This window comes from Anolis sagrei, chromosome 1 (assembly GCF_037176765.1).
Source record: "Anolis sagrei isolate rAnoSag1 chromosome 1, rAnoSag1.mat, whole genome shotgun sequence".
Taxonomy (NCBI): Eukaryota; Metazoa; Chordata; class Lepidosauria; order Squamata; family Dactyloidae; genus Anolis; species Anolis sagrei.
The window spans coordinates 24,720,202-24,742,468 of NC_090021.1; the positions used below are offsets into that span (position 1 = coordinate 24,720,202).

At 42.7% G+C, this 22,267-nt stretch overlaps 1 protein-coding gene across 1 annotated transcript in view; it reads left to right on the top strand.

Moving 5' to 3' along the window:
• The window catches only part of LOC132777586 (neuronal PAS domain-containing protein 4-like), a 42,191-nt gene that overhangs the window by 6,207 nt on the left and 13,717 nt on the right, over window positions 1–22,267 (top strand). Inside the window, exons 2-3 of the mRNA XM_060779992.2 lie at window positions 14,952–15,118; window positions 21,957–22,120. Coding sequence (XP_060635975.2) covers window positions 14,952–15,118; window positions 21,957–22,120 — 331 coding nt within the window. The remainder of the gene's footprint in view (window positions 1–14,951; window positions 15,119–21,956; window positions 22,121–22,267) is intronic.

Consider the following 22,267-nt stretch of genomic DNA (forward strand, 5'->3'; position numbering starts at 1 on the left):
TTGATCTAACCCGTTTTTAAAGCTGTCCAAAATGTTGGGCATAATTACATGTTGTGAAGGCAGATTCCACAACGTGACTATGCGCTGTGTGAAGAGGAATGTCATTTTAATCTTTCCTGAATATTTCTCTATGCCTTTTGGTACCTGACACATTTTAAATATATCTCCCTTTACACAGAGGCCCAGTGTGATTTAGTGTTTTGGCAATAGACTGGTTTCATACTGACAGTGCAGATGGGGCCTATGACTGTAGAGACCAGGACTGGAATCTCCCCTTTGGTCATAGGAACCCACTGGGTGACTTTAGACAAGTCACACTTTCTCAGCCCCAGAGGATAGAAATGGTGAGTCCCTCTGAACATATCTTACCAGGATCAATTTATTGTAAAGTCGGCACAAGTGAAGGATTAATTAGAGGCATACAACAAAGACATCAGCCCTTTACCCAACTTCTTTTCTCCAGCTAAACAGCACCAAATGATGCAACCTTTTCTGGTAGGAGAGTTGGTTAATGCTTCTTGGCACCTTTCTGGTCCTTTCTCAGCCGTACAGTTTGCTTTTTCAGTTGTCAACAACACCAACAACAATTTTTATTGATTAGCCAATTGGCCTTATCAAGAACAAACAATGCAGACACAACATACAACATACATCTAGCTCTCTTAAAATAAAATACAAATGTATAGGTAGCCATAGATATATGCATCAACTATCCTCTTCTTCCTTGCACTGCACCCCAATCTGATTTATGTACTCCAAACTCCTTTTAGCAGCTTTAAACAAATAAAGGGCAACTTTTGTTGTCAGAATGGGGTTATAACCAGCCAACAAAAATGAAGTTTTGGCCGCTGTATCCCAACTTGTTTTATTGCAAATAAAAGGCCATAAGTATTGGTTCCTTTCTTTTTCATATAGATTGCAGTGATGTAAAGTGTGGTTCAGATTTTCAACTTCAGAGGCACCACAGATCCATAGTCTTTCTTCATATGGGATATGGTTGAATCTCCTGTGTCGCTCCATGGATTCAATTTGTTCAAATCTTGCCCTGGTAAAACGGTTCTTAGGTGTCTTGGCATGTCTGCAAAACTGGACAAAGCATTTCAAGCATGGCTGCACCATAGACTTAGGAGCCCCCAGTGGCACAATTGGTTAAACCCTTGTGCCAGCAGGACTGAAGAACAACAGGTCGAAGGTTCAAATCTGGGGAGAGCGTGGATGAGATCCCTCTATCAGCTCCAGCTCCCATGTGGAGACACGAGAGAAACCTCCTACAAGGATGGTAAAACATCAAAACATCTGGGCATCCCCTGGACAACATCCTTGCAGACAGCCAATTCTCTCACACCAGAAGCAACTTGCAGTTTTTCAAGTCACTCCTGACATGAAAAAACAAACAAACCACAGATATGTTTTGTATAAGGCAGCATGATATTGACAGTTTTATCTTTCTTTTTTCTGTTACCAGTAGTAGCCAACTTCTTAATTCAGTTAGCCTATCAAAACCACAACATTTCTTTATTGGTCACATACTAGGAGCTCTATCGCAGAAATCCGTACACGAAGTCGCCATCTGTTTGCCCACAGAAAACCATATTTAATAAGCTGATGTGGTAGTAGTAATCTTTCGTGGATAGTCAGCCTCTCCCCTCCCAACATCCCTGTTGCCTATAAGAGCAAGACCAGTCGCTCGCCTTTCCTTGTGGTTTCGAGGCAACAGTGCAGTAATGGTGAGGCTACAGACCATATTTTTGTTCTTGTGGACCACTGGTGATCCATGGACCACAGGTTGGGAACCACTGCCCTCCCTCTATATATATACACCCACACCCACCCACATTATTTTTCCATCACATCAATTCATATTTAGAACTCCTGCTTTAATACCACTTCTCTCATTTTGGAGAGATTGTTTCAAAGCCCTTGACCATTAGTTTTTGACCAAATGTCCTCAAAACATTTGAAGGTGCCAGCAAACGTGATCGCCTCACTGTTCAGCTCTTGCTTTCTTGCATCTATGAATAAATTTGTGTATATATCTCGCATCATCCAGGTGTCATTGGGATTGCTGCCCCCCTGCTTTCATCCCTTCTTCTCCATCTTTCCTCTCATACCTTTTTACCTTTCCTTTCTATTCTTTCTTTCCTTCCTTCCTTCCTTCCTTCCTTCCTTCCTTCCTTCCTTCCTTCCTTCCTTCCTTCCTTCTCCAGCTCTGTGAAGACCTCACAATGTCTTTTCCAGTGAAGTCACAGAAGGCCACTTCACCTAGTGACAACCATTGTGGGACAGACAGTCAGACAAACAAACATAATTTGATATCTATCTATCTACTATCCATCCATCTATCTATCTATCTATCTATCTATCTATCTATCTATCTATCTGAGAAACTGGTCCAGCTCTTGTTTAGCTCTTTTACTCTGGCTGCTGGAAAGCTGATCTTACCATGTATTGCTAGTTTTTCCGGCCCTGTAAAGCTTCCTTCCACCTTCACGAGATGGGAGTGTTGACTCTTCTCTCCCCATCTTACACCCCTTTGCACCGATTAATGACTCACACGGCCGCATGGTAGTTGCCATGGGAACCATCCCGTATAAAGGCGCCGCAAATGCCGAAATTCCAGGCTGAAGGGTTCATTTTTGGCCGTACCAATCTTGTTGAATCCATCGGCTCCTTTCCCTCTTTTGATCTCGTTGTTGCTGGTATTTCTTTATTGATTGCCTTTTTCTCTAATGTCTTACTGGAGTTGCCTTGCAAAGAGAATTCATGCACGCACAAAAAATTTTTGGCAGACTTAGCATCAGATGGACACATATCTCTTCCTTTAAAGAAAAACTCCAACTAGTCCCAAGATAAGGGGTGCATCTACATTGTAGATTTAATGCAGTTTGACATCACTCTAACTGCCATCGCTCAATCTTATAGTGTCCTGGAAGTTGTAGCCTTACAAGGTCTTCAGCCTCCTTTGACAAGAAGTTCTGGTACCTCACCAAACTACAAATCCCAGAGGCTTGGCAGAAGAATGGTGTCAAAGTGCATTCATTTTGCTGTGTAGATGCGCCTAAGTTGCCTCCTCTTGTCAGAGCTGACTCTGTGTTCTGCAAAAAGAACATTTTCTGCCTTAAAATAAAATGCATCATAGGTTTTCATCCCCAAATTCTTGAAAATAGTATAAGTCAGCAAGCATTTCTCATTAATTCAGATATACTAGGAAGAAACAATGGTGGTGCAGATGTTAATTTTTCCTTAGGACTAGTGGATGCTGGTAAACCAGAAGGGGAAATTCTGAAAGTTGGAGTTCATTAAAGTCACATTTCCAAGCTTTGCTAAAGACATTGAACAAGCTCTATGAGGAGCTGTTTAAAGAGCTGGGCATGTTTAGCCTGCATAAGGGAAGGCTGAGAGAAGACATGATGAGGGCCATGTATAAATATGTGAGGGGAAGTCATAGGGAGGAGGGAGCAAGTTTGTTTTCTGTTGCCCTGGAGACCAGGACGCGGACAGTGGCTTCACACTACAGGAAATGAGATTCCACCTGAACATGAGGGGGGAACTTCCAGACTGTGAGAGCTGTTCAACAGTGGAACTCTCTGCCTCAGAGTATGGTGGAGGCTCCTTCTTTGGAGGCTTTGAAACAGAGTCCGGATTGCCATCTGTTGGGGTGCTTTGAATGTGATTTTCCTGCTTCTTGGCTGTGGGTTGCACTGAATGGCCCACCCTACAAGGTCTCTTCCAACTGTATGATTCTATGATTGCATTATTTTCAGCATAGACCCATGTAATGCAGTTTGAATTGTACTGAACTGTGTAGATCCAACCTCAGTTTGCACGATTGAAGCAAGCTGAGGACAAAAGGGGCAATGTGAGGAGAAGAGAGAAAAACTGGGGCATTTTAATAGCTGAGAAAGTGGGATATCGGATTGATCCGTCCGGTTGGGATAGTTGGAGCGTCTATTCAAGTAACTGGAAGATATCCACCCACCCCACAATTTGCTGATAAAAACTGGAACACACAACATCAGAGTGTGGCAAATGTTAGTAAAGGTAAGTTTTCCCCTGACATTAAGTCTACTTGTGTCCAACTCTGCAGATATTGAACCTGCAAATGCAGATGGACAACCACAGACAGTTTCAAAGTGGTCAATTTGTGAATGTGTGCATTCCAGGGTTTGTTGGGTAGGTAAAGGTTTTCCCCCTGACTTTAAGTCCAGTCGTGTCCAAACTTGGGAGGTGGTGCTCATTTCAATTTCTTAGCCAAAGAGCTGGCGTTGTCCATAGACACCTCCAAGATCATGTGGCCAGCATGACTGCATGGAGCACCGTTACCTTCCTGCCCGAGCAGTACCTATTGATCTACTCACATTTGCATGTTTTCGAACTGTTAAGTTGGCAGAAGGTGGGCCTAACAGCGGGAGCTCACCCCACTCCCTGGATTCAAACCTGCAACCATTCAATCAGCAAGTTCAGCAGCTCAGCGATTTAACCCACTGTGCCATGAATGAGAAAAAAGACAAATTAGGAGAGGCTGCTGCAGTTTGCTTTTGCCTGAACCTACTGGGAAAGGCAAGATTCCCCTTCTCTCTCCTACTGAGTAAACTGAGTACAAATGGCTTTTTCTTCTTTTGACCTCAGTTTGCAATAACTAAGATAAGCTGAATAGAAAAGGAGCAAGTGAAAGGAGGAGAAAAAACAAAGGCTTTTTAACAGCACCTGAAAAAGTGGGACAACAGAGAATTAACCAGGCCTTTCCCCTGCCAAACCAGGACAGTTGGAGGGGACGAATTTGTTTTCAAAGCTGCAGTTCTATGCAACACAGCAGCCAATGCTTATCAGTGTGGTTCACAAAACATAGCTTGAATGGCACACATATAACTTCACAATCAAATGGAACACAAAAGCCAATGTTTTGCTGAAAACACAGGATGCTTCCAGGCAAAGGGTTCTTGGCGCTACCAATTAAAAGGCATTCTGCAGCGATCCTTCTTCCCTTTCCCAAAGGCTTTCCTTTAGGAAGGAAGCAGGGAAGCAGAAGCCACTGTGGGGGAATACAGTAGGGTTACAAACTTCATACGGTCTCCCCTGGCCCCCTATAAAATTCAGTCAATTAGGCAATGTCATGATACAATAAAGATCCCATCTGGAGGCACCCATCAAAAGAACAAAACAAAGGTATACAACAACAACAACAACAACAACAACAACAACAACAAGGCTTAAATGAAAACAGTGCTAAACGCCAGTTTAAAAATCTATCAGACTAAAACGCTGGGGAGAATAAAAAGGTCCTTTTGCATCTGTTGTCAACAACACAACATGGGAAAGGACTAGACCAGCGCTACGCAAACTGGTGGTCCAAGGACTTGTGCAGTTTGCAGAACCATTGGTTAATAGTTCCAGGAAAGAAACAATTATGGCTAACAGCACTGATATGGTACCTGGCACATTGGAATAAATGAATTGACAATTCCTCAAATCACAACTGAAATAACTTCTCCTTCAGAGCCTTACACCTCACCACACCTCACCAGTAGGCTGTTAGGAATTGTGGGAGTTGAAGTCCAAAACACCTGGAGGGCTGAAGTTTGCCCATGCTGGTGTAGACTAAGTTTCAAACTGCATTATATGGCAGTGTAGATGGGCCTTTGTTAGTATGCAGCCACTGTAATACTATATAGTCCATTTGGAGAGGTCTGGAGCTGCTACTCAACAGCTATCATATCTTGTATCAGCTGATTCCTCCTGTAAGCAATGCACTCACTGCATGTAGAAGTATTTATTTTTATCTATCTTAGATTTTCTCAACTTCATTGCAATGAATCACCCGGCGGAATCAATATCACTGTCCCGTTAGCTGTCCCTTGGTGCTTCCAGACAGGTGGCTTTTTGCTCCACCAGTCAAAAAGCATTGTGTAGCTACTCCATCGTTTCTTCCTTGATGGATTCTTTGTGGGAAGAGCAAAGACAAGAGAGGTGGAGAGAAAACGCAGGAGGGTTCAGAGTGGAACATCTGGGCCCCCTGATTAAATTTTGTACATTGCAAAAGCTTATTGGTCCAATCAAAATATATTGCTTTTCCCATTTAATATTTTGCTGCCCTTGCAGCTAGTGAAACAGCAGTGCAATACAGTCTAGAATGGTAACTAACTTTTAACAGAGGCTGTTTTCAGGCAGGGCTTTTATTGCGTGGTTGCCCTGCCTCATATTCAGCAATAATATTCCCACTCAAGCGGTAAACTTCACGAACACTTTGTTGATCGCAAAGACAGCAACAAATAAAATGTGCAAAGCAGTAAATCCTAATTGGCGACCAATACGTGCTAGTATTTTAGAAAACACAATCAAAACACAGCTTTGTGTAAAAAAAGGGGTTCAATTTCAAAAGAGCAGCTGTTCCTACTACTATACAAATTTCCTATGATGAGGAAGCTCTGTATTGAAATTGGAATGAGATGGTTCTTACTTATGAGGGACATGAGAGAAGCCTCCTTGCAGGATTGCAAGACATCCGGGTGTCCCCTGGGTAACGTCTTCGTAGACGGCCGATTCTCTCGATCCAGAAGCAACCAGAAGCAACTTATGAGTAAACCTGTCTAGGAGGAAATCATTGGTGTATCTCATCTGTTGAATTAAAGCAGTCTGACACCACTTGAACTGCCATGGCTCCAGGGTGGGAGAAAGAACTCTTGCCTGCTTGAGGTAGGTGTGAATGTTGTAATTGCCCACCTTGATTAGCATTTAATGGCCTAGCAGTTTCACGGTCTGGCTTCTTACTGCCTGGGGGAATCCTTTGTTGAGAGGCGATTAGCTGGACCTCCTTCTTTGGAGGCTTTTAAACAGAGGCTGGATGGCCATCTGTTGGGAGTGCTTTGAATGCAATTTTTCTATTTCTTGGCAGGGGGTTGGACTGGATGGCCCACGAGTTCTCTTCCAACTCTATGATTCTATATCTCTTCACTGCGTCTCTCAAACCCAGAAAATGAACATGTCAAGAAAGCGGAACAAGAACTCATCTCCCTGTCTCCCAACTTTTCTATGAATATATCAATTGCTTGATTGTACGAAAATGTTCCATTATTTTAACCTGTAAAGGCAAGATGATGTGGTTTATAGCGCACAATGAAATTTACTGTCTCCGTGGAACGAAATTTGAGTCACACTGGTCTGACATGGTCTCTCTTGAGCAGTTTCATACAGACTTTTCGGGCCCACTGTGTGCTTGAAAGCGGGTGAAATTGTCTCTTCGGCGCAAAATCACTTACGTAGGGAAGAGGCTTTTATTTTCCGTCACGTCTCTTGCTGTGCCATTCATGCAGCCTGAAGTTATAAAACGCCCCAGGAACGGATGTTGTTCACACCTCTGAAATCGTCTTGTCTTGAAGCTTGAGTCTCATATTCACTGAAAAGGTTGAGTTGTCACAGGGATATTTCATCTAATTTGTTTGCGTGGGGACGGGAGGGGGGACAATTCACAGCAACATATGGTGAATTATTTAACACAGAAAGGGGCCTTGTTCCGTTTTCAGGCTCTGCTCCTGAAATGGAAAAATACAGTTTGCACAATATAAGATATATATTCATTAAAAAAAACCCAAAGACTGACCGAAGTGAGAGAAATGATGCATCATCCGCAGCGGCAGATGCTGCGTGGCTGGAGAACCAAGAGAGTGCTGAAGGACAGAACTTTGTGTACAATGTGGTTAGTTTTGCACGCACACACAACCATAGTTTGGTCTGCTGTTTTCAGGTGCCCCATGGTGCATCTGCATCAGGTATGGGCAAACTTTTGGCCGCTGGGTGTTTGGGATTTTAACTCCCACAATTCCCAACAGCCTCAGGCCCTTTCCTTTTCCCCTTCAGCCGCTTGAGCGGCTGAAGGGGGAAAGGAAAGGGCCTGAGGCTGTTGGGAATTGTGAGAGTTGAAATCCCAAACACTTGGAGACCCGAAGTTTGCCCATACTTGATCTACACTACAGATTTAATGCAGTTTGACACAACTTTTTTGAGCAAGTAAAAAGTACACATCTGACACTCTCCTGAATATATATACACACACATTCACACACATATAAATACGTGTGTGTTTGTTTGTAATCAGTGGTTTTCCGAAATGTTATGAATCCCATTTCCCAGATGGCTATGGAGATTCATATTTTCCAAAACTAGAAAATCATGGAGAAATTAGCACAATGAAATGCATTAGAGACAAATGCAAAGTTCTGTATAATTGCGCAGGTATAGAATGAGGCCGCATATCAGTAGTATATGTGAAAAGAACACTGGGATTACTGTTGATTTTTTTTGTGTGTGTGTGTCAGGAGCATCTTGAGAAACTGCAAGTTGCTTCTGGTGTGACAGAATTGGCCATCTGCAAGGTCATTGTCCAAGGGACGCCTGGATGTTTTACCATCCTGTGGATATTTATTTATTTATGTATTTACAGTATTTACATTCTGCCCTTCTCACCCCGCAGGGGACTCAGGGTGGATTACAATGTACATATACACGGCAAATATTCAATGCTTTAGACACACAATACATATACATAGACAGTCAGAGGCTATTTAACATTCCAACTTTTTCTGGCCACCAGGGGAGCTGTTGCTTCACTGTCCATCTGCAACACTGATGAAGTACTTCGTCATTCCCCGTATGCTTGTTGGAGATTTTATGGCCTCTTAAATTAGTTAAATTAGCCTCCCCACACATAAGTGGTACTTAAATTTCCTACTTGACAAATGCAACTGTCTTTTGGGCTGCAAAGGTTGACAACAAGCTACACAAATTGGTCAGAAGCTTACTCCAACCCAGGCTGGCTTCGAATTCATGACCTTTCGGTCAGTAGTGATCTTAATGTAGCTGACTCCCAGCAAGCTGTGCCACAGTTCCGGTACTGCTCTCATGTTTCCACATGGGAAGCTGGAGCTGACAGACAGTAGCTCACCCCACTCCCTGGATTTGAACCGCCAACCTATCGGTCAGCAGTTCAACCGGTACACGGGTTTAACCCATTGCACCACCAAGAGCTCCTTGAATTTATAATTGTTTACCAACTCAAGACAACAGTGAGATGCTGCAGCAAGGAAGGGAAAAGGGTTTAGCCTGCATTAATAGACACATAGTAAAAGCAGCAATAGCCTCACTGTATTCTCCACTGGTCAGACCTTATTTCGAATAGGAAGTTCAGTTTCTGCTGTTTCGTTTTAAGAAGGATATTGACAAGTTGGAGCAGGCTCAGAAAAGGGCAACAAAGATGATAAGAGGCATAGAGAACAAAACCTATGAGGAAAGGTTGAAGGAGCTGGGCATGTTCAGCGGAGGAGTGACGTGAGTGTCCTCTTTAAATATCTCAAGGGCTGTCACGGAGGAGAGAGGAAAGAGATCTTCTCTGTTGCCCCAGAGGTCTAAAATGTTTTAAGTTACAGGAAGGCAGAGTTTGATTGAACATTAGAAACAACATCTTGGCAGTAAGAGTGTTTTGGCAAAGGAAGCAATTACCTAGAGCAGTGGAGAGGATTCTTTCTCTGGATGTCGTCAAAAAGAGGCTGGCCAGCTACCTGCTGGAGGTGCTTTGGCTGGAGATCCTGCCTTGATCTCAGGGTTGGATTCAGTAGCCCATGAGGCCCCTTCCAACGTTATAGTCTACGATTCATTGAAACTGAGATCATAATTTATTTATTTTTGAAGTTCAAAGTGAAGGTGTAGATTTATTCTTTGCACACTGGGCACATAACACTCCCACATGCTTTCCCACAAGTCCCTTGAATTTTCTCTTGCGTCTGCACCCGAAGATTCATTCAGACTCGCGAAGGAACAAAAAAAGTGACATAATCTTCTCTGAGGTGGAAAAGGTGTTGTCACCTTGAATTCTTACATAATGCTGCATGAAAGGCACTTCACCACACAAACTGCCATGTTACTTAACATACCATTTTTAAAAAGTAGTGTTGTTAAGAAATTGATGATTTAAAGAAATATTGCAATCTTTGGGTTGCTGTGAGTTTTCCGGGCTGTATGGCCATGTTCCAGAAGCATTCTCTCCTGACGTTTCGCATGCATCTATAGCAGAAAAGAAAAGATTGAAATGTATCGTCGAAGGCTTTCATGGCCGGAATCACTGGGTTGTTGTGAGATTTCTGGGCTGTATGGCCATGTTCCAGAAGCATTCTCTCCTGACGTTTTGCCTGCATCTATGGCAGTCATCCTCAGAGGTTGTGAGGTCTGTTGGAAACTAGGCAAATGAGTTTTCTTTCTTTGCGCTCCAATTCAGTCTTAATTTTTCCCTCTTCTTCTCTGCTCTTTTTCTTCTCTCTGCTTGCTTGCTCAATGAAATGGCCCCTCATATAGGCTTTTGCTGTGTCCCATATTATCTCTATTGAGGTGTCTTTTTCCGTGTTGAGGGAGAAAAACTCCTTCAACAATGCTTTATTTTTTCCAGATTTTTCTTTTCCCTTTATCAGGTGATCTTTTAGTTTCCAATTGTAAAAGTTACCCGGGTTCTCGGGAGCTTGTATTATAAAGGAAAGGGGCGCATGATCGGATGTTAAAATTGGGAGGATCTTTGTCTTCCGTATTTTATCTGCCAGGGTTTTTGTGCACCAAATCAGGTCAATGCGCGACCATGTGGAGTGTCTCTTGGAGTGATATGTATAGTCTTTCTCCTTCTGGTGCTGTAGTCTCCATATATCCACTAAGTTATAATCTTGTAGTATTTGGAGAAATAGTTTCGGTAGCTCGGTAGCTGAAACAGGACCCTAAGAACCCCAAGCTCGGCTACCAAGTAGAATTACTGAGGAAAAAATTAAACACCCTACACTTGGAAGAGATGGAGAGGAAACTAAAATACATTAAACAGGATCAATTCGAGAATGCAAATAAAACAAGCAAATGGTTGGCCAGGAAACTGGCAATCAGGAAACACTCACGAAGAATAATACAAATAGTGGAGGAGGATAAAGAGTACCATCACACCCAAGGAATAATGGACCAGTTTACGGCATTCTACCGGAAACTATATACGAAGGATAACATCTCCGAAGAAAAAGTCATGCAATATCTAGGAAGACAGAAAATAACCAAAATAACGGACAGCCAGAGAGAGCTATTAAACAAGGAAATAACGAAGGACGAGATCCAAAAAATAATCAAGAACCTTCCACCAAGGAAAGCGCCAGGCCCAGATGGCCTCACTTCACTCTACTACAAAACCTTTATAGACCTTCTATTAACTCCTCTCACCAAAACCATGAACAAGATACTTGAAGAAGGGACAATGCCAGACACTTGGAAACACGCCAACATAACCTTGCTCCACAAAGATAACACCGACAGAACTAAGACCAAAAATTATCGCCCCATCTCTCTACTCAACACTGATTACAAAATCTTCACCAGCCTAATGGGGAACAGACTGAAAGAAATCCTCAAGGAAAGAATAGGAGAAGAACAAAAAGGCTTTTTGCCTGGCCGGAAAATAGAAAACAACATAAGAACTATAATAAACGCCATCGAATACTATGAGAAAAGGATCCAGAAAGAAGTAGCATTGCTCTTCTTAGACGCAGAGAAGGCGTTTGACAACGTGAACTGGTTCTTCATAAAGGCAATCTTGAAGGAGATGGATATAGGCCACCAATTTAATAATGCATTCGACGCCCTCTATTCACATCAATTCGCAAGAATAATAATAAACGGCGAACTATCCCCCACGATCCCAATTGAGAAAGGCACCAGACAGGGGTGCCCATTGTCCCCTCTACTCTTTATTCTAACTATCGAGCCACTTCTAGACAACATAAGGGACAATAAGAAGCTAGAGGGACTAAGGCTGGGCAAACTCAACTTCAAGACCAGGGCTTTTGCCGACGACATCGTGTGTATCATAGAAGACCCCTTAAACCGAATCGAGGACTGGTGGCAGGTCATAGAAACCTTTGGCTCAGTCGCCGGTTTCAAAATAAATAAAGAAAAAACACAAATGCTAACAATGAATATTTCCCAAAAGAAGAAAGAAGAACTGCAAGCAAAGACAGAGGTGCAAATAGCCAAGAAGGTTAAATACCTAGGGATTATCTTAACAACTAAAAATATCCAACTATTCCAGAATAACTACGAGAAGAAATGGACCCAAATCAAAGAAAAACTTAAGAGATGGGATCCCCTGAACCTCTCCCTTATGGGTAGGATTGCCGCAGTCCAGATGAATATCCTGCCAGATATGTTATACCTGTTTCGAACCCTACCAATAATAAAAACCAAGACAGTATTCAGAACATGGCGAAAAGATATCATGAGATTTATATGGAGGGGGGGAAGGCACAGGATAAGTTATACGAACCTGTGCGATAACAAGAAGAGAGGCGGCCTTGCCCTCCCCAACCTCCAGCTCTACCATGACGCCGCTGCCCTCAACTGGGTCAGAGACTGGATCAGTTTGAAAGAGAAAAAACTACTGGCCTTAGAAGGATTCGACCTCATGCAAGGATGGCATGGATATCTCTGGAGAGGAAAGGCGAAGGCAGAGAAAAACTTCTCTAATCACTTCCTGAGAGCCCCGCTTATTCGAACATGGGACACATACAAAACAAGATTCTATCAAAGAACCCCTCTTTGGTTCTCTCCGAATGAGGCCAGCCAGATAAATGGAATATCAAGAGACATATGGCTGACCTATAAAGAAATTTTAAAAGGGATACCAAACGAACCAATCTTAAAGACACAAGAAGAACTCAAAAAATATGACCCCTCGATATCTTGGTATCAATATTACCAAATAAAAGAGAGTTACGAGAAGGACAAGAAAGTAGGCTTTGAAAAAGGAAAATCCCTCTGGACCCAACTAATCAACTCCGAAGGAAAATGTATAAGGAAAATCTATCAACAACTCCTACAATGGGAAACAGAGAAAGACCAAGTGAAAGAAAACATGATAAAATGGGCCAGAGACATCGGCCGACCGATAAACCTGAAGGAATGGGAAGAAATTTGGTGCAAAAAACTTAAATATACATACTCAATAGAATACAAAGAGAACTGGTACAAGAGCTTCTTCAGATGGTACCTTACACCAAACCAAATAGCGAAATTCAACAAAAACAACCCAGACGGAAGATGCTGGAAGTGCAAGAAATCAATCGGAGTTTACAAACACATGTGGTGGGAGTGTAAAAAGGCCAAAAAGTTTTGGCTAATGATCCACAAAGAAGTGGGAAATATTCTGTGTAAAACATTCCCCCTTAGGATAGAATATTACTTATTAGGCCTAATAGACCTCAACTTAGATGAAAATGAGAGTAAGCTTTTCTTTTATTTCTCCACAGCTGCCAGGATCAAATGGGCCCAATATTGGAAATCCAGAGAAGTCCCAACTTTAGAACAGTGGATTTTGAAGGTATATGATATCATGGATATGGACCTCCTGACACAGAGATTATCCGAAAACAACACCAACATAACAGACTGGAGCAGTTTCCTTAACTACCTTAATAATAGTAAAAAAGTATAAAGGACATTGCTAAAATCAAAAAATCTCCTGCTGACATAGAAAGTCGGTCATATATCTTCTTGGAAAGAGGCCAGCTGGCCAACTAAGTTAAACTAGCAAAAGGCCAAGGACGACGTAGACCATGTGAACTATGTGGACTGCAAGGACTATAAAATAAACTAAGTGAAAGACTCATCACACAGCCCAGGTGCACCGGGAAGCACCTCTCTCTCACTCCCCCTCCCCTCCCCTCGGTCCTACCCTTCCCCCCCCCCCCCACTTTTCCTGAGCGAATGCCACGAGATGATTGAAGTAGCTAGGCACGCCTAGCCAGAGTGAGTGTGTCTCTCCCTCCCCCCCCCCTTCGCTTCCCCACTTATCCCTACCCGCACCTTTTCCACCTCTACTCTCTTTTTTGTGAGAACTTCTTTTGTATATTCCCCCCCTGCTTTTTAATGTATTTGGAAAAATCAATAAACAGATATTAAAAAAAAAAAAAAGGAAACTAGGCAAATGAGGTTTATATATGTGTGGAATTTCAAGGGTGGGAGAAAGAATTCCTGTCTGTTCGAGGTGGGTGGCCAATTGAAACATTCATACCTACATCAGACAGACAAGCTTTCTTTCTCCCTCCCTGGAGATTTCACAGATATATAAACCCCATTTTCCTAGTTTCCAACAGACCTCACAATCTCTGAGGTATGCCTGCCATAGACGCCGGCAAAATGTCAGGAGAGAATGCTTCTGGAACATGGCCATACAGCCCAGAAAACTCACAACAACCCAGTGATTCTGGCCATGAAAGCTTGAAAATAGAGAAAGCACCTCCCCAGAGATAGAGATGAGCACTGCCTCCAGAAGCCGGAAATGAAAGGAGAAACCTCCGCCTTTGTTTGTGTTTATGTGTCTCATTGTATATTATTGTAAAAGCAGTTAATGTTTGCCTATGTATGTAAATGCTGTAATCCTCTCTGAGTCCCCTAGGAGAGAAGGATGAAATATAAATAAAGATTATTATTATTATTATTATTATTATTATTACCACTACTATTCACATTTGCATGTTTTCAAACTGCTATGTTGGCAGGAGCTAGGGCTAACTGTGGGAGCTCACAACAATCCCACAGGTTTGAACTGCCAACCTTCAGGTCAGCAGTTCAGCAGCACAAGGGTTTAACCCATTGTGCCACTGTGTATAGCCTCATATAGTACAGTTCAGTGCAATTAGGCTGGATCTACACTGCCATATAATTCAGTTTCTGAATCCAGATTATATGCTTTCAGGTGGATTATATGAGTTTACACTGTCATATAATCCGGTTCAAAGCAGATAATCTGGATTAAGAAACTACATCATGTGGCAGTGCAGATGGGGGCCCAAATTCTGTGTGGGATCAGAAATGTTTTAAGGGAAACAGGATTCCTTTGAGAAAATTATTAAATTGACACATTCTTTGAACTCTCATCTACGCAGGTCGACTAAAGGCGCATCGAAAGCTCGCCGGGATCTGATTAATGCTGAGTTGCAGACCCTGCGCTCCCTTCTGCCCATCTCAGAGCAAGAGAAAGAGCGTCTCTCATACCTTCATACCATGGCTCTGGTCTGCTTCCACATACGAGAGACTCAACTTTTTCCTCCAGGTAAGAACCAAGCTGCTTGCTACTATAACTCTTCCAGTGAATGCAAAGTTTTCCAATGCCAGGCTTTTCAAAACATCTTGTAACCCTCACAAAGAAGATTTGATCAGCTGTTACAAGAATCAGATAAGCTTCCATTGAACACATGCTCTCCAAGCCAATTCCAGCAGTGCGTTTGGCAGGGGAAATAGGAGAATGCTCAGATCCGGGCCAAGGGCTTGTCCTTTACGTTTTGCCATTTTATAGTAAGGGGTTGGACTTTTTGGACTGATGCATAAAAGCCTTGGTTGTGGTTTCAGGCTCAATCTATACTGCCAGGTAATGTAGTTTGAAACTGTATTATATGGTTAGTGGAGTGCAGACCTTACCTAGGTGATCCCTCATTGTCCAAGTAGGATTGTCTTCTAAGATCAGTGTACTGGTGGTGGGTACATAGGTGGCTGTGGAGCCCTATTCTTGATGTGCATGTTCTCCCGCAGTGAGAGCAATGGTTTCCAGGTGGAAGGTGGTCCTGGTTGGAGTTGGTTTGATGCACCTTTCTCTTGGCACCTTTCTCTCTTTGCCCTTCATTTGTGTCTCTTCACATTCTACAGCACTGCTGGTCACAGCTGACCTCCAGCTGGAGTGCTCAAGAGCCAGGGCTTCCCAGTTCTCAGTTTCTATGCCAGAGTTTTAAAGGTTGGCTTTGAGCCCATCTTTAAATCTCTTTTCCTGCCCACCCGCATTCAGTTTTCTTGAGTTTGGAGTAGAGCAACTGCTTTGGGAGACTGTGGTCGGGCATCTGGACAACATGGCCAGTCCAGCAGAGTTGATGCCGGAGGACCATCACTTCAGTGCTGGTGATCTTTGCTTCTTCCAGCATTCTGATATTTGTCTGCTTGTCTTCTCAAGAGATTGGCAGGATTGGCTGATGAAATCATTCTAGGAGTTGCATGTGACATCTGTAGACAGTCCACGTCTCACAGGTGTATAGCAGGGTTGGAGGACAATCGCTTTATAAACAAGCACCTGGGTATCCCTATGGATAACACTCTCTGCTTCATTTGGGAAAAAAGCTGCACTCACAGAGCTCAGGCGGTGTTGTATTTCAGTGCCAAAGTTGACTTTGGTGGAGAAGTGGCTGCCACAGCTTAAGTGGCTGAGGGGAAAAAGGAAAGGGCCTGAGGCTGTTAGGAATGGTGGGAGTTGGAGTCCAAAACACCTGGAGGGCCCACGTTAGCCCATGCCTGGTGTAGACTCACATAATTCAGTTCAGTACAGTTCAAACTGCATTATTGGCATTGTAGATCCAGTCTCAAACCCTGCTGGGAAAGATTGCTCATTCAGACCTCTAGCTATCTTGACATCCAGCCTGCCTCAAGCCCCCAAGGGTCTCATTCTTCACCTTTGAATAGGACAACAAAAGCCAGAACTTGGAAAAACATTAGCTTTTTGTATTACAGCTCCCCAAATCCCAGTGGCCACAGTGGCTGAGAGATTATGGGGAGGTTCTTGCCTTTTCTAAGCCCTGCACCTACTCAGTCAGAACTGTATTAAGAATTTCCACTAATAGGCAAAGTAACAGCAGGGTGGGTGTAATTGGGGGAGCGGGGGGAGCTACTGTCAAACAAATTGGGATGGAGGAGCTGCTGGCAGTCTGTCATTTATTTCTGTATGTTTGTGTGTGTGTGTGTGTGTGTGTGTGTGTGCAAGCTCCTTTTCCCTGCTCTTCTCATTCCAACCTCCTCAACAAAGTTCTTGATGAGACGGAGAAGTAAGGCACAGTTTAAAAACAGCTCAAGCCAGTGAGAAAATAAAAAGTTTTAGAGTCTGACAGGACCTTGGAGAGCAGCCGGTCCAACTTTCTGTTCTATGTTGGAATACTGCATACAGGCAATCCCCGAGTTACAAAATATGACTTATAGTTAAGAACAGGGTGAGACAACAGGTAGTGAGTGAAATCTGCCCCTCAGAAGGGAAATTCATTCATACAACAAATCGACAGAAAAAGCAGTTCAGTACACGGCAACATTATGTAGTAATTACTGTATTTACGAATTTAGCACCGAAACTACGCAATGTATTGAAACAACTGTGGATCCGGGTGGGAGGCAGACTGCATTGGATAATACAGAATGTTGGATGAGTGAAAGTTGGAGCAAGACTCTACTTTATTTCCCAACCTCTTCTTCTTTCTGTGAGTCCTCTCTTGGCTTTTCAACATGTCGATCGGCCTGATCGGCACCCTGGGTAACTTTCCAGAGACAGCCTTATTTAGAGTGTGTTACAGGAGTCCCCATGGGATGCAATCAAGGCATGTGTCCCCATTGCCAGACCTGGCTTCCTTGCTCATCATCTCCCAGGACAGTCTGTTCCATTGTCAAACAGCTCGACCTATTTAGAGAAGCCTTGTTATATTTAGCTGGAATCTGTTTCCAAGACATTATCACCTATCTGTTCTTGAAGCAAAAAAAGACAATCTGCTCCAACTCCAACATGACAATTTTTCTAATATTTGACGAAAACAATGTTTCCCTTGAATCTTTCCTTCTACAAGGCAAAAAAAATCAGTTCTATCAACTTCAGGGTCCCAAGTGGTGCAGTGGGTTAAGCCACTGAGCTGCTGAACTTGCTGACCAAAAGGTTGGAAGTTCAAATCTGGGGAGTGGGGTGAGCTCCCACTGTTAGGCCCAGCTTCGGCCAACCTAGCAGTTCAAAAACATGCAAATGTGAGTAGATCAATAGGAACCGCTTCTGTGGGAATGTAACGGTGCTCCATGCCGTCATGCCGGTCACATGACCTTGGAGGTGTCTATGGACAAGGCTGGCTCTTCAACTTAGAAATTGAGATGAGCACCACCACCCCGCCCCCGAGTTGAACACAACTAGACTTAATGTCAGGGGAAACCTTTACCTTTATCAACTGTTCTTACTTCCACTGGACATGCTCTATTTTGGCAAGTTCAATGTTGCCAAAAGTTGTGGACACACAAATTCAGATGTGGGCTTCCCACTACAGAATAGAGTGGATGTATTTCTTGTGATCTCCACATAATACTTCTGTCAGGCTCAGACTGCGTTTATTTTTTGAGCAGCTGCATTCCACTTTTGGCTTGTGTTCAGCTTGTGATCATCTAGATCTTTTTCACATATATTTCAGCCAAGCCAAGCCTCTTTCATCTTATACGTGTACTCTTTATTTATTAATTTTTTGTACCTATATATAGTACATTTACATTTATTTCTGGTGGCTTTCATCTTGTCGTTTTCAGCCCAGTGCACTTGCCTGTCATTTCCAATCTTGATTCTGTCTTTTATTGTGTTAGCTATCTCCCCCAGCTTTGTGTCATCTGCAGATGTGATAAGCATTTGATTCCTTTTTCTCCGCATGCTTGGCCACAATTCCCTCCAACTTTCTGTTCCATCTCAGGTAGGAAGCCTCCAGAATTCCAACAGCCGGAGCCAGACTGACTCTCATGCAGTGAGCATAATGTATTAGTTGGCTTTGTGACTTGCCAGAAAATAACAATATACGAACAACAAAGGATTGATTACATTTATAGCCTGTGTTTATTCCTTTGAACTTAAAAGAGCGTGCAGAGGGTTCTTTTCCAATACCTTTTCCAGATACCGGTGAGGCATAAATTTGTCTAGCTTCAGCAAGTTTTCACCATCTTGGATATATCTACAAGGCAGAATTAATGCAGTTTGAGACCACTTTAAGTGCCATGGCTCAATACTATGGAATCCTGGGATTTGTAGCACAGTGCTGCATTGATACTCTTTGACTGAGAAGGCTAAAGGCATTGCAATACTACAACTCCAGTGATGCCATTGCATTAAGGCCCATTAATTCTACAGTGCAGCTCGGGCATGGGCAAACTTCGACCCTCCAGGTTTTTTGAACTTCAACTCCCACAATTCCTAACAGCCTAGCGACTGTTAGGAATTGTGGGAGTTAAAGTCCAAAACATCTAGAGGACCCAAGTTTGCTCATGCATGGTGAAAGTGAACCTAAGAGTGACTCCTAGGCATGTTTACTCACAAATAAGGCCCACTTCATTCTGGTTTCAAGCACAATTCAGGATTCCCAACCTGAGAAATGATTAAAATTTAGGCCTAATCCTGAAGATGCTGCTCAGATATCTCTGTGCGAGTGCAGTTACTCTAAAGCAGGGGTCCTCAAACTTTTTAAACAGAGGGCTAGGTCACAGTCCCTCAAACTGTTGGAGGGCCGGATTATAATTAGAAAAAATATATGAATGAATTCCTATGCACACTGCACATATCTTATTTGTAGTGCAAAAACACTTAAAAATAATACAATAATGAAAATGAAGAACAATTTTAACAAATATAAAAGTATTAGTATTTCAATGGGAAGTGTAGGCCTGTTTTTGGCTGATGAGATAGGATTGTTGTTGTTGTTGTGTACTTTCAAGTCATTTCACTTAGGTTGACCCTTTGGTCCTTGAACCAGATTGAATCAGACTTGGCACGCAGAACTCCCATGACCAACAGAAAATACTGGAAAGGTTTAGTGGTCATTGACCTTGAGTTTGGGAGTTGTAGTTCATCTGAGCGAGGGCCGGGTAAATGACCTTGGAGGACCGTATCTGGTCCCCGGGCCTTAGTTTGAGGACCCCCTCTCTAAAGTAATACTGGAAAGTTAGGGTTTTTGTTTTTTGGTAGCACAATTTATTTAAGACATTTATATTCTGCCCTTCTCACCCTGAAGGGGACTCAGGGTGGAGCACAGCATATATATACGGCAAACATTCAGTGCCAGAACAAGAATTCAAATGAAACACAGGACTTGATCAGATGGAGCTGAGGAAAATGGGGGATATAGTCTTCTTGTGTATAGAATCCTCTTCTTTGCATGATGTTCTGCCTTTTAAAGAAGACGGAGCTTCAAACCTTGGCTGCTTCTTGCCTGGGGGAAATCCTTTGTTGGGAGGTGGTTAGCAGGCCCTGATTGTTTCTTGTCTGGAATTCTCCTGTTTTTGAGTGTTGTTCTTTATTTACTGTCCTGATTTTAGAGTTTTTTAAAATACTGATAGGCAGTATTTTTGTTCATTTTCATAGTTTCCTCCTTTCGGTTGAAATAGTCCACGTGCTTGTGGATTTCATTGATTGCTGAGTTTAATTGGGAACATAAAATATGTATGTATATCTTTTCCTAAATACTGTGCATCCAGCCATGACCCTATTTCCCAACAAGGTTTGCAATGATTTTTAAAAATTGCAGGACATGCTGATAATGGATCTTCCTTACTGTGTCTAATTGCACCCTTACCTCTGTTGAAAGGAAGCGTTGAACAGGCAGTGCCCAGCAAGGCCACTGCCTGCAATGACTGGCTTTTATCAACTGCCACATATTATCCATCATAGTCTCACTTCCCCAAAGGTGTCGTTTACCTAACAACATTATCCTTTCACTTTTTAAATTTTTCTCCCGAGGATCAGTGTGACAGCAAGCATGCTTTGGGCTGCATTTTAATTTTGTCTCCCTGCCTTGCAGTTCCATAAGATCACATGCTAAAGTAGAAGAAGTAATGACCTTGATGTTGTTCTTCAATAATTATGTTCCAAGGTGGGCATGTTCTGTTCTGCACAGTGTATTGTCTGAAAGATGTTGTTCTTTTCCAAATTCCAACCTGGAAGGAGGCGTGGAAGAGCTCTCTTGGCAGACACAATCAAGACTTAAATCAACCCCACTACATCTGAACCTGCAAGGAAAAGGATCTACTGTAAATGCCTTGATTTGCAAATCTGGCTAAGGAGCAAGCTGGAGAAATTACTATAAAACAGTGTTTCTCAACCTTCCTAATGCCGCAGCCCCTTAATACAGTTCCTCGTGTTGTGGTGACCCCCAACCCATAAAATTATTTTTGTTGCTTCTTCATGATTTTGCTACTGTTGTGAATTATAATGTAAATAACTGATATGCAGGATGTATTTTCATTCACTGGACTGCATTTCAAACAAATACCCAATACACCTAAATTTGAATACTGGTGGGATTGAGGGGGGAAGGTTGATTTTGTTATTTGGGAGTTGTAGTTGATGAAATTTAAAGTTCACCTACAATTAAAGAGCATTTGCAACTCCAACGATGGAATTGAACCAAAAGTAGCATGCAGAACACCCATGACCAACACAAAATACTGGAAGGGTTTGGTGGGCATTGACCTTGAGTTTTGGAGTTGTAGTTCAACTATATCCAGAGAGCACTGTGGACTCAAAATAATGGATCTGGACCAAATATGGCATGGATACTCAATGTTCTCAAATGTGAACACTGGTGGAGTTTGGGGAAAATAGACCTTGACACTTGGGAGTTGTAGTTGCTGGGATTTGTAGTTCACCTACAATCAAAGAGCATTCTGAACCTCACCGACAATAGAATTGGCCCAAACTTCCCACACAGAACCCTCATGACCAACAGAAAATACTGTTTTCTGATGGACTTTGGTGACCCCTCTGACACCCCCTCGTGACCACACTGTTGAGAAACACTGCTATAAAAGGACTCGCAGTCCTACTTTGATTCTCTGTCTCAAGATGGGACAATATATAAAAATGATTTCCTTTTCTCAAAACTCACAATTTAATTTACCCAAAGAATTAAGTGAGAACATAAAAGGAAAAAGTGGAGGAACAATTGATCTGGGTCATAAATTATCCAAAACTGCCAGGTCAAAATGTTGGCCCTACTCCATGCTTCTTTAGTTCCGTTGGCCCACAGTGGTATAGAACCAGTTGGTGATATATGTCAGTAAATAATTTTGCTTTTAGCCATGCACACAAAGCTGTAAAAGACACCAATGTACAGCTCTCTTGTTTTTTGTTTTTTCAGACTCCTTTGATACCATGGGACCAGTCCCTCCTCTTGCCTCTGCTGTTGCCTTGATGCATCCAGAGCTGTTGCTTTCGCTCCCAGGGTTCATCTTGGCTCTCACTGGAAATGGCAAACTGGCCTACGTCTCAGAGAATGTGTCCCACTTCCTTGGTTTTTCTGTGGTAAGCGGAGGATGTTTCTCTTTTGTAAGCCAAGGATATCCTAAGTGCATGTCACCCTGGTTTGCCTAGTTAGCTGCATGCTCTTAGAGATTCAATCTGACAGAAACATTGGGAAGCTCCGTTCCACAGTAAGACCAGCGATCCATC